The sequence below is a fragment of the Numida meleagris genome, chromosome 3 (assembly GCF_002078875.1).
Source record: "Numida meleagris isolate 19003 breed g44 Domestic line chromosome 3, NumMel1.0, whole genome shotgun sequence".
Classification (NCBI taxonomy): domain Eukaryota; kingdom Metazoa; phylum Chordata; class Aves; order Galliformes; family Numididae; genus Numida; species Numida meleagris.
The window spans coordinates 34,049,733-34,069,546 of record NC_034411.1 but is presented as its reverse complement, the minus strand read 5'-3'; the positions used below and the strand labels follow the sequence as shown (position 1 = coordinate 34,069,546).

Below are 19,814 nucleotides of genomic sequence, written 5' to 3'. Positions count from 1 at the left end.
CAAAAAGAATGGGTTTTGGCATGTTGAGAACACTGCAGGTCATACTAAGGCAGAATTGCTTCTTGCAGCACATTGAGAAATCATGCAGAAATTAAATGCTTTTTTAAGGCAACCCTCATGCTTTGAACTTCAGGTGCCTGGTTTTCCGCCAAGTCACACCTCATGCAGTCATCTACCCATGTGTGACTATTTGATACCAAGTCCTGCCAACTTCTGTGCACAAGCTTCAGTTACAATATCAGACAAATAGTAAAATTAAGGTTTTAGGGTTGAACACTATTCAGAACTGTTTTATACAAGAGAATAACAAGATAATTCAAGTTGGAAGGGATCTCTGGAGTTCTCAAGTCACAAAGTAGGGTTAGCTCTGAGGTCAGACCCCACTCAGTGATTTATCCAGTGGGATGCTGAAGCATCCAAGCATGCAAATGACACAATCATCCTAGTCAGCCTGTTCCAATTCTTTGTTGTCCTCAGGGTGAAAAAGCTTTTCCTTACCACACATCTGAACCTCTCTTCTTAACTTATTTCCATTGTCCTTCGTATTCCTGCCAGGCACTGCTGCAAAGAGCCTGGCTCTATCTTCCTGATACCATCCTCAGAAATATAGTTTTTCCCAATAATGCCTCTTCTCTGTAAATTCTCAAATCTTTCTTCCTCTTAAAACAAAAGGGATGTATACTTTTCCACAATAAAAATTACTCTTGAAACACAAATGGTTTTACTGCAAAATAGGCTTAGAACGTCCAGTGTGCAACCAGCAAAAGCTGCAGAATTCTCCCTTTCCCTCTAATTAAGCACAGCCAAATACCCCACATTTCATCTTAGTTCTGTCTCACTAAATAAATCTTATATTTGTAAGAACAATCAAAATAAAATAAGGCAATACCCTCTCTATCCATGAATACAAACCAAAAAACATAGAGGTGTGTCAAAGTGGAAAATTCATGGAGACCCTGTAAATTAAGTATTCAAATAATTGTTTTTCTTCAGTACTTTATAGCTGTAATTTTTCATCTTACCTGACATGATTTACCACAGTATTTAGCAACCTTGCACTGAGAGCATCTGTGCAGATGTTCATTCCTGTTAAAAAAAAACCACATCTGTTATAAATATAAATAGAGCTTGATATTTATTCTTCTTACATAACTGGCAGTTTTCAAATATTAAAAAAAAACAATAAAAGTACCTGTAAGGAAAAAAAAACAGTCTAATGCATTGCAGCCCAAGAAGAAATTGTGCATTACACACTAAGCTATTTTCACAATCCATCACTCATATGACTTAATATACCCAGGGCCACCTTCAATTAACAGCAGAGATATCAAATATGACTTTTTGTGTGTGTTTGTCATACAGCTGTAATCCTAATGAGTTTGTTTGTTTTTTTAATAACATTACATCTGTATATTTATTAAGCATCTTGAGCATTGTTTTCAGTGTCAGCATGTCTTAAGCAAGTCCTGATTGTCATACTGCAGTTATGACATCAGATTATAACTTTATTATTATAGAGTCTCAAGGTGACATGTCACAGCAGAGTGGTGGACAGTAACACCAAACTAAAAATACATATAGCGGGGAAAAAATGAAAATCTAATGAAAGCTAGAAGGATAACTTTCAGAGATATACAGCACAATCCAAGGGTTAAAAGTGTCTCCTGATAGACATCATTTTCTGATGCTGTCATAGTTTACAGTTATACAAGTTAAACAGAAAATATCCCTGAAGTTTTATAACTTTCCAGACATTAAGGAAATATTAAATGTGAAAACATACAGAGAGGACATCTTACACCTCAAATACATGAATTCAAGTAGAAAGATTTACTTCAGATCAGTAGAAAGGAGACAGATTTTGATGCTCCTCTCCCCTCAATCTTCTGTAGAAAGTACTACAAACAAGTAATGTTCTTTGAATAGCTACTGTATGAAAATCACTATTTTGTTGCACAGTATTCCATAGGCATTCCTGCTGACTACAAGGACAAATACAATTTAGAAGTATTTCAGGTATAAGCACACGTTCTGCTATTGCCTGCCTTTATCTTCCTATCTGCAAAGCCTGTTCTGGAGACTGAAAAGTCTTAGATTCCTGTAAATTGAACCTAAAGCCTCGCACATGCACAGTATGGTTTTGATTTTAAGGTACAATTTCTGAGGACAACACAGAGTTAGAAACAAGTGTAAAGTCTTCTTTTGGCCAGCTTCTTCATTTTTAAGGTGGAGCAATGACTTTCACCAGTCTATAACAGAGGATCACATATTGCCCATTCTAGATCTGAAGTTCATGTCAAAGTCATTTGGTGAAGAAATACACTGAAATAGAATAATTACTCTAGACAACAAAAAAATAAGTAGAAATACTATTTGGAAGTGCTTGGTGATTTGGATATCAGAAACAGACCAGATATAAATAAATGCTCACAAACAACTCACACAACTTAATTCCCCCCAAGACAAGTTTTGATGTGCACTTTTTTTTAACACTAAGAAGCATGTTCCATCAAGGACATGAAAGATTCATTTTTAATAAATGACCCACAACTTCTTTCTAGTTGTTTTGCAATTAACAGCACAGATGAACACTATGCTGAAGCTAGACATTTCAAATTACTGAAAGATGACACGACAAGAATTTCAACTTCTTTAGTCATTGCTTTGTTCTTCCTATAAATCTGCCAGCAAACTTTTCACAACACATTAATCATAGGCAATGCTATCACCAAAAAATCTGCCTACCAAACTGTGAAATAAAAATGAAAGAAAAAGAGTTAGAGCTCTGGTATGCGGCTTAGCTGTCCACCTGCACAGCTGTAACCCTCAAGTCTGCCGCTCCACAGTGTCCCTGTGCTCTTCACTAGAGCTCTGTTCTATGCAGCTTCACAGAATCACAGGGAGCTTGAAGGATCTTTCAATCTCTCCTTTTCTGGAAAACTTCTTTAATGGAGTCTGTTAGATGTAGAATGGTGAAAATAAACTTCTTTGCCACCTTTTCCTGCAGAATAACTGAGCAAAACATTTTCAAAACCAGACTTTTTCGTTCTAAATGCTATCCATCAAAACAAAATGCGTTAGGACTTGGCTAATACAGCATTAGCAATTTCAGTGACATACACACTGAAGTACCAAAAAGGCCCAGCATCAACATGCACAAGACAGATTCACAAAGCAGAGTAATTATAACCTTTAGAGACAGATCTTAAAGGAATGGATGCCCGTAAGTGCTGGAGAACTCTCTCCTACAGATTCCACATCCTTCCATCAGACTCGATCTGACAACCTCAATAAACTACAGATACACCTTGCCTTGGTCTATTTTTTCCAAAAGATGCCATGATTTACTGTAATCATTGATGAAGTCACCAACGCTTGCTCATTCATTTTGTAAAAAAGAAAAAGAAAGTGGACCTGTCACCACAAAGCACCAAATTCCTTCTGCACCCACTTGAAGTGTCAGGACTTTACAGGATTAGACTCGTTGCATCTTTCACCCCAAAGGGTTAACAATGCTCCAGTAACAAACAATTCTACACAAAAACCTAACGACTATCACTCAAAATCTGGATTTTTTCCAGACTGACACTACCAGTGAGATTATTTGAATAAGATGACTCCCTGCTGGCACTGTATAACGAATGAAAAATCCATTCATCTTTTGGGGTTTCTCTGAGTGACAAGTAGATGTAGGACACCACTTACAGACCTGAACAACACAACTACTGCTGAAATGGTTCTTTTTAATTCCAGTCCTCTCCCTCCTGGATGAAAGAAAATTCCTTTAGACTTATAGCATCCATGAATCTTGCAACATGGCATTTTAAATGTAAAACAGCACAATGCAGCACACTTAATCTGAATATAAAGAATTCAAAAATAAGATTCATGTATTCGTGTATATATGATTCATGCCTTTTAGAACATTTTTTTTTTAAATGACACAACTTGCCTATTTTATTCCTGTCCTCGATATTTTATTAATGTTACAAAGTACTGAAACAAAGTCACTGTCACATATAGTATCTTCTGCATCTCACCCAGTGTGACCCACCTGAGTCACAGACTGCAAAGGCTGCCCAGGCAGTGCCAGCACGATTGGATTCTACCAGCACTAGACCTGCACCCTCACAATATGCAAAACTTTGCCCTTCTGAAAGCATCAGATGAGGAGTTAATAAGTGCAACCCAACAACAACAACCCAGCGAATGGAAGCACTTTTGTTTGCTGGAGAAGAGCCTAATACAATTATAAAACACAATGAAACCCAAGCAAACACAATTAGGCTACTTAATTTATAACAGAAATGCATCCACACTTCTCTGGTGATTGCAGGCACTTGACTTTCAGCCACTGCTCACCAGACAAGCGCGAGATGTAACACAGTATTTGATTACCAGGCTGTGCTTACCTCTCCTTGCTGTACAGTTTATTCACACTTCTGATGCTGCCACAGCTTGCAGGACGAAAGGGCAATCTCACATGAATTCCCTCCTGCATTTTTGTAGTTGATACTGCTTTTCAGTTAATAATCCGGCTCTATAATACGTGCTACAGAAGAGGTGCTCTTTCAGATGCACGTCATGTAGAACTAATTTCCTGCACAAATTCTTAGGCCTTTTATTCAGTCGAACTCATCAAGTGCATGATGCTTACTTGGATTTTTCTGAGTATGTGCATATCGGACCCGTCACAGAGTGAAAGCAGTCAATACCTACAGCAAGCAAACATGCCATTCATCGTTTTGCTAACACAGTCTGGTCTTCCAATAATAAAAATAAAGATGCTGATAACAAACTGCATTTTTAACTTGGTAGATCTGAGAGTAGTGGGCTACGTGTGGTGCAGTGACCACCCTCCTTCCTTGCCTCCCTCCCAGCAGATGGGTCACACCTCCTAGCAGCAGAGCTGCTCATCTGTGTGGGCATCAGCAATGCTGGAGGACATCTCCCACACACCAGAAGTGACAGCACAGCTCTGGGGATAAGGGCAAAGAGTGCCAGGGGAAGACTTGTGCAGGGGATAACACACTCAGGGCCTGCCAAGCCTCCGCACATCCCAAATCCAAGTCCTTGGCAAGCAACAAGAGCACCTACCCAAGACCCAGGCATCACTCTCACTTGGACCAGTCCGCTCAAGAGCAGCTTCCCCTTCTCCCCTGGCCCCAGACACACTCCGCCGTTACTGACAGGTTGGTGGGCAAGGAGCTGCTGGTTCCTCTGCCATGTGGTCCTCTCCTTACACAGGTGTAGGGTCCCAACTCACCCTTTGAGTTTACACAAGAACAATGTGTAAGAAGCATTTGAAATCCATATCCTACAAAGTCATACAAAAATGCCCCGTATTTTCCACTCGCACAATTTTCTGTGTTGAGAAAGCACATGAATTACTTTTTTAATGTAAGAGCAGCACTAGGGAGAAGTAGCATTTCAAGGGGCAGTTAGAATGTCCAGTATTTAGAATTAAAAGGCAGTAACCACAGCTAACCATCAGACTCACTTATTCAAGTGAAAAGTGAGAGAGATCTTGTATGTAAGAAAAAAATTATTTACAAATACAATCAGTATCTCCTTTACACATGAAAATGCTTCAGCACTGGTACTGCACTGCCCAGGAAAGAAAGAAAACACAATAACCAGAGAGCACAGCTTGTGGCAAAAGTTCAGATATTTGTGCTCTCACGTGTACCAACCAGTAACACAAAAGTACAGTTTGTTTGGCATGCCAAATAAACATCCCACAGCTTTAGTCTTGGCATCTGAAGTCTCATGTGTCATCCCAAATGCTGCAATTTTCAGTAATTCTTGTTACAGTCAATCTTGTATTTAACACCTCAAAATATTTTTGAATACTTTCTGCAAATTCAGACAGATGAGGGGAGAGAGGATCCTTCAGCTTGGAATGAGCCTCAGTTCTGTTCAGATCTTAACAACTGTCATCTTTATATGTATACTATCTTTTTTTTGTTTAAAAATATACATTAAGTAGGTGAGAAACGTGTTGTCATTATTTCAGCTAACTGAGAGTTCTGTGGATTCTTTGCTCCACTATCATATTTTCCTATAAAATTTATGTTGGATTTTTAGCTTTTTCTTCTTTGGGGGTTTGAAGGAAGCGAGGTTGAAGCAAGGCTGGGAAAACAATAAATGAAAGACATCCATTGGATAGATTTTCATTTATTTTCATGTAGAAACTAGTCTTTCTGTTCATGCAGTGTTAGCAGCATCACTAAATTTTGATAAGAAAACATTTATTTTTCAAAAACTTCATGCTATTTTGTGAAGATATAATCTGTTAAAATACAACACTCACAGAACGGTGCAAAAGTACTTGTTGAAAATGAAAAGTTATCTAAAGCCACAAGTAGAAGATTCTCCTTTGGATACACTAGAAAAAAAAATATTTTTCTGAAATTACAGCTGCTGAAATAAGCAGAGTGAGCAATAAATTGCTATTACCAAGAAGAGAAACTCATACAACTCAACGATGAGCTGGTAACTGATGGAAAGTTTCAAATGCAATCCTTTCCAACAAAATGAATGAAGGAACTATTAAGAACAAACACCTAGCAATATGAGCCATTTGGTAGACAGGAAGTTTACTTTTGAATTTTATCTCTTCGTTCAGTGTTTACCTCTGATCCTAAATAATGCAAGAAAGTACAAGAAAAAGTACAGAAAACTGAGAGAAGATTTCAGAAGTAATTTCAGTAGTACAAGGCCACATTCTGTCCCCTTTTCAAGAAAATATTATTCAGGAGAAGCATGCAGTGTCTCCCATAAGAGTCCTTATTTATTCTAGAATATAGACTAGCTTTAACATAAAATACCTTCCACATTTTACATATGCATACACATGCATGCAACCACTATACCAATTAGGCTGATGAATAAAATAAATGCTACCACAACCAAAATCAATAGTTGCATGCAAATACTGTGATTATCCCCAACTGAGAGCAATGATGCAAAACTACAAGAAAGTATGGATCTGAAAGCACTAGGTAACTAGGTTGTCTCCTAAACCTACTTGCTCTGCAAATCTACTTGGACACTGTTTCCCTCAAATCAAGATCATTTTTAGTGCTTGCCCGCAGACAGCATGCCAAAATGCTTTCCAAATTTAAGGGTTAAACTGATTTAAGGGTTAACTTCAGTCACACAGTACCTCCATTATAACTTGGGATTTTAATCAAAGAAAAACACTGAGGAAAACTACAATTATATTTCACAATATTAAAAGGTCATGTGTACAGCTTAAAAACATGCCCCCCAAATACAAACATACCTCGACAGCCTTGCTTCTTGAATATGTGGCTGCAATCCAATGAGGCCATATTACAAAGTATCCCATCTTTAATATTTCCTATTAAAAATGACAAGTGCATTGTTGCTAGGTCAACATCCCACCAAAAAAAAAAAAAAAAAAAAGAAAGAAATATGCTGTTACTTTGACATATCACGTTATTATTGTGAATGTTTTCTCCCAGCTAGCTTTTGCCTCCTGGATCATATGGATCTATGATTTTCAGTGAAATGTAAACCCCTCCGACCCTCTCAGAGAGGAATACCTTCACCAGCCTTTTCCCTTCTTAGCTCTCTTTTCTTTCTTGCCCATATTTATATTTTCAGGGCACTCATTTTTTAAGAGTCTCTGCAATCCTTATGCAAATATTCCCTTTATTTACTTTTCCATTTCCAGATATGAACCAAAATATCCAAAAATCCTCTCATTCCTAATGGAACACATCTGGAAAGTACCGAATAGAAACTGAAATTGTCCAAGCAAAGAGCTCGTACCAATATGGCACTACAGCTGGGCTCAGTATGGTGTACAATCTCTTGAAGATTTAGAATTTGGCAAGGATAGAAGCCAAGTTAATGTCTGGCTTTTCACCTGGCTTTACCTGTATGTTGAGAACTCATACAAATTAAGGTATAAATACAGATTACTAGAACACAATAGACAGGTTTGCTCATGAAGTCTGCTTACTTATAAGCTGGAGAACCCAAAAAGATAGAAAACAGAAAGAAATGCAAGCATATTTCTATCAGACAGCAGAGAAAGATGATGACACAGAGAAACATGTTGACCCACATATAGACACAGACCCCAGAGAAAACATCCAATTTCTTCTCTGCTCAGGGGTCATCTGATATGTGAGGTCTTGCAGTGTCCAAAGGATTCTTGTAACGAACTGGATGCTCATAAAATCTCACTACAGACTTTTCTAGTAAAATGATATAAAAATAGCTCTTGACATCAGTAACTCTACTCCCACTTCCAGTCAACCCTTTAGGACAGAATGGCTTTCTATAGTGGAACTGGCCAAGATGCTGCAATGACTGATCCCAGAAAGCCTCTGCACATCTGGATTGCTTGTTCTCCAAAACAAACAGCCAAAGAAAGCCATAAATTAGCTCCACGTCGCTTTATCACACAGAGTACTCTATGTACTCTGGTGACATCCTATGGTTAGAAGTGTAATAGATGTTTCTTCAGTTTCAAAGATTAGTCACTCTAGTTTCCCTTTACCATTTAATTAAGATTATAAAAAGTCAAAATAATTGTCTGTACAGCTATAGTAAGGCCTATATATTTTCAGAAAAAAAAAAGTAATTATAATTTGACAGAGAAGAACACCATGGTTCAGATGCCCAAATGCACTCCCCAGCCGTTCTACATACCAATTAGACAGGTAGGGAAAAGCTGTATAACTTTCATGCTTTGCAAATTCATTGATCTTCTGCAGAAATTTAAAAAAAAAAAAAACTATCAAATTCAGAAGTGTATTTTAGAACACAAAGTAATCACGAGCCCCAAGACAAGCTTTCCTTGTTAAGAATTAGCAGTTTGACCAGGAGAGCACTCAACAGTGGTATTCAATCCAAAAACCTTAGCAGCACTAAATGATACACTTTAAGATGTGCACACACTTAGATACATCTGCAAAAGGCAATCCTCCCTCACAAACTATGTCTTTCATTAGTACTAGTACATTCCTGATTGTAGTCAACACCTACATAATAGATATTTATTCCAGCTAAGGAAGTTTCGAAATAATTTAGTGTCCCTCAGAAATTACTCCTTCTTTTAGAGACTGACCACGGCTTTTATTTGGAGAGGAAGAACAAAGGGGCTTTTTAAAATTCTGAAGCTATTACTTCCATTAATGGAATTCATTTTTAAAGAAGTCATGGGAATTCCAATATATAACACGCTTTCATACATTTAGTCATTGGTTCTCATTTTTTTCCTACAACATTTTTTTATAGTTAACAATGAAAAAAGGAGCTGCAAAGCCATAGTATCTGTCATGAGAGATCGTCATCTACTCGCTTGCTGAGTTGGCCCAACCACAACACATCAGCACACATACTGTCATTTCAAATACTGCTACTAGTATGGAAGAAGTTTCAAAGAGGAATAGATACTTCAAGGAGGTCTGAGCTAATGTAAAGAATTATAAATTGATGCGCATTGCCTGGGGACTCCACATGATTATCCAGTTAAAATGGTTGAGGTTCCTTTTGTGTTTTGTTTTTTTTAAGCTCCAGAAAATATTACGTTTACATCACTATACATCTTCAGTTAAATCTCATTTTCTCTGTGGCCAAGAAATGTGAGCCTTTAATCATTGTCCTGTAGCTTTAGCAATAGGTCATGAATGAAATCAGATTACTTGTTTCAGTTCAACGACCATGGAACGAGACTTTGTAGAGTATGGTAGAAGAAAATGAGAAATACGTTTTTCCCTGTTAGTAAAGAGAGAGAGTGAAGGATTATTGTGATGGGCAAAAGGCAGAAGAGCGCTAGAGGTTTTGTTAATATATAGCAGAACTGACATGGCTTGCAAATAACAGCGTTAAAATTAACAGCAATACTATGTTGTGTAGAGTAAGAGAAATGCCAGCAGCACCTGCTTGAAAAACATGAGCCTTCCATAATTTCTAAAGTGAACTATGTCCCAAACCAATGAAATGAGAAAGTCTCTTCTTCTGTGGGAGAAGGAAAACCAAGGCTGACCACTGCTTTCATTACAAATAATAATAATTTGGAGGGAAAATATAACACGCCAAGTACTGAAGGCTCAACCCCTGCCCCAACACACACACTTGTAAAATTATTTCTCTGCACCCCCTATTCTAAACCATGAGTTAGGTGACAATCAGCAGAGGGTCATCCCAAAAGAGACAGCAGATATTCCATCACCTACATAACTGGGAAACTGGAAAGCTTGCGTTCGTGAAGCCTCCAGAAACCTGGGGTGGAAACCTGGATTAGTGCATTAGTTACCTATTAATCGTTCTTACAAAATTCAAACTTTGAAAATGCCTGTAACCGAGCTACAAATACTAATTTGTTGGCAATGTTCAAGACAGAATTACAAACAGATGCTCTAGGTTTCTCTGAAAAACTAAGGGATTTGGGAATAAAATTCTTCTTCCGAACAATTAATGATATTGCCAAAATAAATTAATATGCAGTCATCTGCTAATATTAAGTATATATAAGCACAAAAACCCAAACTAAAGCATATATTCTAGGCAAATATTAAACAGATAATAAGTTAGGCGTTGCCAAGTCAATTGTTTTATGACAGTAAAAGAACATGCTATGGCTATTTTACAGTGAAGAGATGATGTACTCAATAGTACCATCACGTATCAAAAAACTACATGTGGGAAGAATACCACTGAGACTTGAACTCAGTAAAATACTTAAGGAAGAATGATCTCATTATCAACACATTTTCATAGTACAGAAGGTGTCAGGGACATAGACTTTGAAAAGAAAATGAAATTAAAAACAGAAAAACAAGAGGAAATGCAAACATTTTAGCAATCTGGAAAGAAAAACAAATTCTAAATTCAGTATACCATTACATTTAATTTGTGCAGCATTAAAATAAAATATTAGATGTACCCCAAGCTAATCGCAAACAGACAAATTCATCATATAATGCTTAACTGGAATTCTCTTGAAGAAATAAATCAAAAAGCAGCTGATGTGATGTCCCTTCCTGTACTGGATCTGAATATTTTTATAAAGAAGTTATTCATTCTCATATCTCTTCAACTCTTAGAATTTGCTCATCCTACATAATCACCAAGAAATACGATGAATCAGCTACGTCTTGAGGAAACCAATTAAGTTCCCAAATATTTATTTCATTTATAGTTACAACTGTTTAAGTTTCTAAGATGACAAAAACTTTATGAAAACATAGTTAGGATGCACATATTTAATCATTTACACATTATCAGAGGAAAACATTTATTGGGTGAGTCAACAGCTGCAGGAAGAATATTGGACTACAGAAATTGTGTAAATGAAAGGAGGAAAACCATAAATTTCTGGGAACTAGATTGCTGTGTTCTCAAACACAGTACTGAGGACAAAACTTATGTCGTACAGTACCATCCTCTTGCTCAGCAATGGATTTATTTTGTACCACTGAAGTCTTTGACATTTTCACCAACCATGACAGCACAGGGTGAAAGTAGTAATAGAGAGAAAACTACACACCTGGGTGCGGTTTCTTCCAGAGAAGAAACATGCTGCAATGCCCTCATCTCACCGCTGCAGTGAGAAGACTAACCCCAGCAGAAATACTTGCAAGTGGCATTACCAAAGCACACGCGCAGGTAGCCTTTTTAGGCTTTTCATCTCATCTCATTTGTATGTTATTCCACAATAACAAAATTTGGCAAGACAGGCTTCCATCAAAATAACAGTTGTGCTGTGCTTGCACGCCCCGCAGGAGCGGCACAAAAGCAGTGCTCCCACTAATGTGTATAAATGACCGCCTGATGGCTGCACAGATGTTCCACTGTGTATCTGCGCGGGCACCGTGGTCATTTTGGAAAGCTCTTCCCCAATCTGTCACGGAGTACTTGTTCCTAGTTTCCTGACCTGGGGAATAAGATTCACCATCACATGGCTTACTGATAATTGCCTCATGCTCAATCTGTTGTGAATAAAACACACGTTATCACTGCCTCACTTTGAGGAACAGCCGTACATTAAAAGCAGTTGGAGAAGTGACAGCAGTATTTATGCTGCTGCTAAGTACAGCAATTTAATACACCTTAGAGCTTGCACTTAGGTCCTTCTACACAAGTCATGCGGCCTTTAACAGGTGATATATATTTTCCCCTCTAATGTGGCTTCAACCATACTGCCTGTGAGCACTAATTAGAGTAATCAATGTCAGTCCAAACTCACCTTCTAAATGGTTTACAGAGAATGAATAACAAAAGGCTACGGCAAAAAGAAACAGATCCCCTTAGTACTGCAGATTCTGCTTTCTAACAAAGATCACAAGAAATAATCCACATCAGATTTCTTTTCTCTCTCTAATCGGATAGCAGAACTGGGCATTTAGTGCTCACATATACGGGGTTGAATGCCAGAGTGCAAACAATAAAATGACATTTTAAAATTTAAGATCACAGAGACAGACAATTGTTACACATCACTGCTATTTAGATGTTATTCCTTTTGCGTACAACAACATATTGTAACATAGGAGTCAACAGCACCAACTATAACACACAAAGCTGGAGTGACACAGAACAGTATCACATAAAACCATAGTACCAACCTCGTCCAGGAAATTATTCAGTAGTTTGTTTTAAGACATCCTTCTGCTTAGTGTCAAAATCATAAGAGCTTTTAAAAATAAACCTTGTGCTGTTAGCAGCAGAGAAAGACGAGACACAGTCTCACTGGAAGAAAAAGAGACCTGTAATTTTGAAAATGAATTTAAAATACAGTAATACTAGAAAACTCTATAAAAAGCGTTCCATGGTATATTTTGAAGATGGGAAATATTCATGGTGGTAAAATTCAGTTCTGTGATGGCACTCATTACTTGAAAATACTTCTTAGCTTCTCTGCTTTTTAAAGATCTTCATTAAAACTTTTCTGGCTTTGTGCATTCTGGAGTTTCTGAAAACAAAAATCCATCCACAATGAACCTTTTTCAGAATATTTCACTATTTAATAAATTCTGAAAAACAGTAAGTTGTTGATGCCTTCATAATTTTTGGTTCACTCAACTGTAAAAGCAAAAATTTTCATGAATATAATAATCTCAAAAAATAGAAAATGGTATGAACAATAACATGACAATACAGCCATTTCTGGTCCTTCTGCAGCAGCATCTGCTCTACCCCCACTCCACTGTGACCCCAACTAGAGCTGCTGAGTGCATATCCTGCATTACAGTCATGGAGCAGCTTAACTCATAGCAAGAATAAGCCTACTGATTGTCCCCCTCTTCTCTGCATCTGTGAGAGCCCACTTGCTGTACTGCATCCAGGCCTGGGTCCCCCAGCACAGGAAAGACATGTTGAAGTGGGTACAGAGGAGGGCCACAGTGATGATCAGAGGGCTGGAGCACCTCTCCTATGAAGTTAGCTTGAGGGAACTGGGACTGTTTAGTTTGGAGAAGAGAAGACTCCAGGGAGACCGCACTGCAGTCTTCCAGTAGTTGAAGGGAGCCTACAAAAAAAACTGGAGAGCTAATTCTTACGTAGTCTGATGGTAATAGGACAAGGGGAATGGTTTTGAACTAGAAGAGGAAAGATTTAGGTTAGATGTCAGAAGGAAATCCTTTACGCAGAGGAGAGTGAGGCCCTGGCACTGCTGCCCAGAGAAGCTGTGGGCGCCCCATCCCTGGAGGTACTCAAGGCCGGGTTGAATGGGGCTCTGGGCAGCCTGAGCTGGTGAGGGGGAGCCCTGCTCACGACCGGCAGTTGGGGTTGGGTGGGCTTTGAGGACACTTCCAACTCAAACCATTCTATGGTTCTATACTTGAAGTTAACAGAAAACACAAAGTGTTGAGTGATACTGAAGGAAGACAGAAATACCAGTGCCTGCTTTACCAGGATTTGCCCAGCAGCCGTGGTCTGGGCAGCAGGGATGTTGACTTGCCAGGAGGGGCCCTGCACCGACAAACCCAGGGGCATCAGCCTTAGTGAGCTAAACAGCGGCTCATGGAGGTGCATCCTCTGCCACTGTGGGATTGAAGCGATGCCTGCTGGGTGTTACCAATAGCAGTTGCCCCTGGTCCTGCAACCGCAAACTGAGGGGGCTGAACCTCACCTATCCATGAGTTTTGAGAGTCACAAACCTTGACCCAAGGCAAGGAACAGGCTCTTAAGCCTGTTTGTGAGGCAGGTGGACACACAAACTTGTTTTGAAGGAAAACATGATAGATTACATCATGCATTTCACAGACTATTACACTACACCTCTCCCATCATTTAGTTTTTCAGATCCTCTGTCATTTCATTAGCTTAAAATTCAAGAGGGAGGAAAAAAGAAATTAGAGTCTCTTCAAACAGCCTTGACAGGTACAGTTTCCTACACCACTTGCTTCAATGGAGTGCTCATTACCACGTCACTATGTCTAGCAACATCATTTAAATAGCAGTGGGCAAAGAACTTCAAGGGCAGTGGAGAAGTGTAGGCAAGTCAGCCCCATGGCAGGTCAGCATCAAGGAGATGGAGGGGGCAGGGGCATCAGATTGCAAGCAGATTGCAGGCAGGTCACAGCTCAGAGCCAGGGGCACTACAGTAACAAAAGGGATGGGAGGGAACACACAGACAGGAAAGGGAGAATGAGGGAGCAGCAGCACCCTGCTACAGCAAAACACCACCAGCCCTGCTATGTCCAAATGATGAACAAGAAGAAACCAGTCTCAGATGAATAACCTGTTATTTTTCACTCTGCAGAAGTTTGGTTTCATTTTGATCACCTTTGATTTCCCCCCCCCCCCGTGGACCACAGTTTCCTTCAAATTCATACGCAGATTTGGATTTCACAGAAACTGACAATGAGTCAGCTGCAGGTGATAGAGTCCAAACTTCTGTCAGAAAAAATAGGCTGATGATGTCACTATCTTTCAGAGCATTGAAATGACTTGCGATTAAACGGAGTTTTCAATGCAACTAAATTAAATACTCAGACATGACACAAAAACTGTCTCAGAATGATTTAAAAAATAGAAAATTATTTACATGTATCCAGATGTGGAAGTGACCTTGTGGCACTGAGAATTTTTTCATATTCAATGTTTTAACTCACTGCCATGCAAAAACCTCTCTACCACCCAACCATAGTTAGCCAGAAACAGTATACATGTAAAAACTATGAAAACAATTTCAAAGGCAGTCCTTTAACATCACTGCTGAAAATGATGCATGATTTGATGCTCTCCTGCTTGTTTATCCACCTAAACACAAGACTAACAGGATAAAATTGACCAAAACCCAAACACTGAACGAGATGACTCATTATCATCACACCCATAAATTTAGAGTTAACGGGTTCTGCATGAGTTATATAATACAGAATAAAAACTATGTTATATTCCCTTTTTGCTATAAAGATTGTTACTACAGTAATCTTCTAGTCATACAGTATTAATCATCTGTAAATATCAGCTGCAGGCACAGACATTTTGGCCAGTAGCCTCAAAATAAACTGGCAATTTTTTGAAAACCCTTAAAATATTTTCCAAGGGGAAAATGCTGTGCCTTTAGACTATAACTTGAACTATTTTCTTTTCTTTTCTTTTTTTGCACTGTTACCAACTGTCAGCAATACTGTAGTTTTTGTTAAAAAAAAAACAAAAATCACAGCTGTCTCAACATTAACATGGATGTTTTATTTCTTCTCAAAGGTTTTTCCTCCTTTTTTAGGAGATCATTTGTCAGCAGCTCACCCAGCCCATTAAAACAAAGATTTAATACGGTGTATCATGCCATCCAGTGGTTGCGATTAAGGTGGGATTCCAAAGATTCTCTCAATAGGGCATGCCCTACTTAGGGTTACCAGAGCAGGTCATCGACAGAGGACAACCATGGCCCAGAGGAACAATGCAAGGCAATTTATTCAGCCTTCTAACAACAGCTAGTCAGCTACTTTGAGGCAAAATCAGGCAACTTTCTAACAACAATTAGTAAGCATGGTGGATGGGGGTACTTGGTACAAGTGTTATTTCCTTACCAACTACTTTACAGTAAATTTAGGCAACAGCTACTGAAGAAAAGCAAGTCAAAGAAGAAAGACAAGAAGAAACAGAAAGCAAGACACAGAGATTTAGAGATAGGTATAGTTCACCACTCCTGGATCCAGAGTTATCTTGATCCGTGGGTGGTGGGTCAACAAAGGTAAACATGTGTGATCCCTGTTATGTAGTCTGGGTTGGTCTGAGACTGCCCTTCAGGGTGGCACCCCACTTGTGTTGAGAAGATTCAGGAGTTTTTGATGAGAGTCTCTGGTCATCGTGCACACCCTCCTCCCTCTTCTGATCTTTATCAGCCATGATTGGACATGAGAGGAAGTGAAGGTAAATAGTCCATCACTCCACCTCTGCAGAGTGAGGTTCCATAGACCTTACAGCTTCCGACTGGGGTCCTTAAGGCTCCATTCTTCCATTCTCACTGTTGTTAAGGTTAATTGTTGTTTGAGTCAACAAATTCCTTGTACAACCCTTAAGGCTCCATTCTGTAAAGCCCCATTCTGTCTCAGACACATGGCATTTGGAAAACACCTTTTTTGTTGTTGTTGTCTTATGGAACAGTGATAGTATAAAGAAAGAACACGCTGAGTAGAAAGCAAAAGTAAAGTTTCTGATCACTGATACCCAACTAGATTTTTGGAAGAATTACTTGTGAACTTAAAATCACCTTGATAACATCTTATAAGGTTGTACAATCAAATCTTTCTCAAAGGGCAAAGTGCATAGTGACCACTGTCAAATTAATTGTTCAATCAAGAAGCAGTAAGTAAAAGGAGTTAGCTCTGTTCTGCTCCATTGCATACAGTTACATCTTTGATAACTGCCTCATGGGAGTTTATGGATCCTCCATGACCCCTGTAGAAACTCAATTGACTTCTTCCCTGCAAATTCTATTAGAATCGGTCCCTGCATCACTGCTCACAATAATCAAGAACAGAGAGCCTGATTTATGGATAAGCATTTCATTTTAGTCTAACTCAGTAGAATATAAAATAGATAAGGTTATGAGATGGCTGTTTAAAAGAAAAAAAAAGAAAAAGAAAAAAGTCAACTACATCCCATTCTATACCACAGACTAGAAAAGAAGTTTTAAATCTTAAAAAACATCCAAAAACTATACTGGAAGTCCTTCAGGAACATGGGGAAGGTGAAAGAGGAAAGTGTTTTGCCTATATATTGGCCTTTTCAAAAGTACCAAGATTCATACACAAAAGAAATCATAAATGACTAACAGTGTGCATACATCATCCAACCATTCTGAAGTTCACCTACAGCAAGAAGCATCTCTTCTACATAATGTAAAGATTCCTAGTAGGAGTAAAACTGATGAATTTAACAAGAAGGCACATGCTGTTTACTAGTAAATTTAATGAGCTTTGTAGGCTAATCCTTCTTCAGAGATCTAGCAGCCCCGATCAAGGACACAATAGTTATTTTTCATTTCCTTAAGGTTATAGGCAATACTCAGCTATAAATATGTAGCACTATTCAACTACTCAGTTCAGCTCATAATTTCAAGATGTTCAAACTGACCGAAGAACCTAAAATATTTACAAGAATAACAAGACATTTCATAACAGAGAACACTGGCACAGCAAAGGCATTAATTAAACTTCAGGTATTTCTTTTTCATTATTATCACTTTGCTTCTAAATTTCTACCATTTGGATCCTCCCACCAAGAAGGATCCAAGTAGTTTTAGGTATAGAAACTACTTTCATCATTATAAAAGCTGGAACAAAAACTGCTGGAAATAATTATCAAATGATGAGCAGAACAAGCTTATAGAAAATAAGCAGATTAAATTATTTAGCCAGATGTCATACTTGTGGCACGTGGGACAAAGAAGGCAAAAAATACATCAACCTTTATTTTTTTTTCTTGTATTCATAAAAGAGTGACTGAAAATAAGCTATCAGAATATTAAAAGTTTGGGAAGTTACAATAAAGGTCTCAGTCTGAGGATGGTCAGCTTCATTACGCTTATGCTTAGGGAAAATAGAAGGGCAACATTAGACAAGCAGCAAGAGCTTAAAAACATCCAACATTTCCTTGTTTCAATGCACTCTGGAAACAATTTAAGGCCGTACACAGATAATCAGATTTCAAAGATGAAGATAAACGCTTGAACCAACACGGATACCAACACAGAAGCCCTGAAGGAGTTCAGAAGCCAATGCAGAACCTGAAGGGAAAGTTTTGAAAAGTCAGTGCGACGGCAACACAAATCTACCTGAGCTGACAGGTAGAGCCTTGTATATGCTGACTCCCTATCCTGATGGCAGGACGCCTGTGCTGGTTTGTTTTAAACCAATAAAGCCTCCTTCCCTAGCATGTGCATTAGCTGCACTGTAATTGTGTACAGAGAGCAACCAATCTCCCCAAAGTTATAGAAAAACCCACATACTTCATTAAGCTGGTAATTATCTTTACTGTCACCAACTTGACCACTGAGTTGAGATGCATCTTGCAACAAAGACTTCCTTCACTGCAGCTTTGTGAATCCAAAATTCATTTCTCAGAGTTTGTCAGACATATCTAGAACTTGGATTACAGACATCAAAAATGAGAATCTGATGAACACAGACTGATGGTCAGAAAGTCACACATTCACAGAGTTTTTCTTTCAGAAGAAATCTTACATGAGTTTGTTACCAAAATTTGCAGTTCCCATATAAACATAAGCACACCCATCTTGAAGACAAACCCCATCCTAGGAGATCTGATCAGGGCATTGCAGCTCATTCCTTCCTTGGGCTACATACAAAGAAACTGTGCTCTTCATGAAAAGCTTTTCTTGGATGAAAAACTCTCTTTGGTCCCATTCTCTATGTGTGATCTGTACAGGCATTTGCATCATGCCCACCCAAACGACACCCACCATCCACCATACCAAAGCTACAGCACTTATGGCCAGTGACCCATGCCACCCCATTCCAAGTAAAGAAGATGCATGCCTCCAGGCAAATTTCTCTGCCTTCTCAACAATTTCATGTTGTGCATCCCAGCAGCTGTGTGGAACACAGAGGAACTTTGCACATCCCGATCCAGCAGAGCGCATCTCCATGTGACAGCACTGGACCTACTTGTGCAAACCGATTAACAAAGCTCATGTGCGCATTCTGAAAAGCAAGCCATATTCTGAGAGGAAAAAAAACCGCTGGAAGAAAATCTGTGAAAGTAATTAAAGTACGCAGGCCCTAAGGGAGGGAAGAATTTATGGAAGTCCTTAAACCAGCATGTTTTTCAGACGATGCAAGGTACATATAGTGAGACTGAATGCAAGTGAGATTAGAATGGGAAAACAAGAAAACCTTACATATTTCAACGTCTTCATGCATCTTCATTGCATTAAGCATTCGGGTTGGATCATTCTAAACAATACTCACAGCACGTAAGCACAGGGTTGCCATAGACTGGGGGTAGGGGAAATCAACTCATATTTATTTTAAAGATGCCTCGCAGTGAATATTTATGGGAGCTTATTAACTGCATTTAGGAAATACACTGCTGCCAAGCCCGTAGCATAGAAAATATTTAACATATTTGCAAAGTTTACCATTTCAATCAAAATAAAAAACACATCCCCTAAAAATAAGCTGAGATCATATCACAGAAGAACCTGCCCATGGTCTATATATTATCATCATTATAATCTTTAAAAGAATATAAAATTGTTTTAGTTCTAAGATTCCCTGGTCCCCTACATTAATTTATTTAGGACAGCTCATACAATGGTGGCAGCAGTAGCTGAACGTTTAAAAAGAGTCTGTCAT

At 38.6% G+C, this 19,814-nt stretch overlaps 1 protein-coding gene across 1 annotated transcript in view; it reads right to left on the bottom strand.

The window, feature by feature from the left end:
- SMYD3 (SET and MYND domain containing 3) overlaps window positions 1-19,814 on the bottom strand; it is a 373,059-nt gene that overhangs the window by 333,439 nt on the left and 19,806 nt on the right. The window contains exon 2 of the mRNA XM_021390817.1: window positions 1,023-1,086. Within this exon, the coding sequence (XP_021246492.1) occupies window positions 1,023-1,086 (64 nt within the window). The remainder of the gene's footprint in view (window positions 1-1,022; window positions 1,087-19,814) is intronic.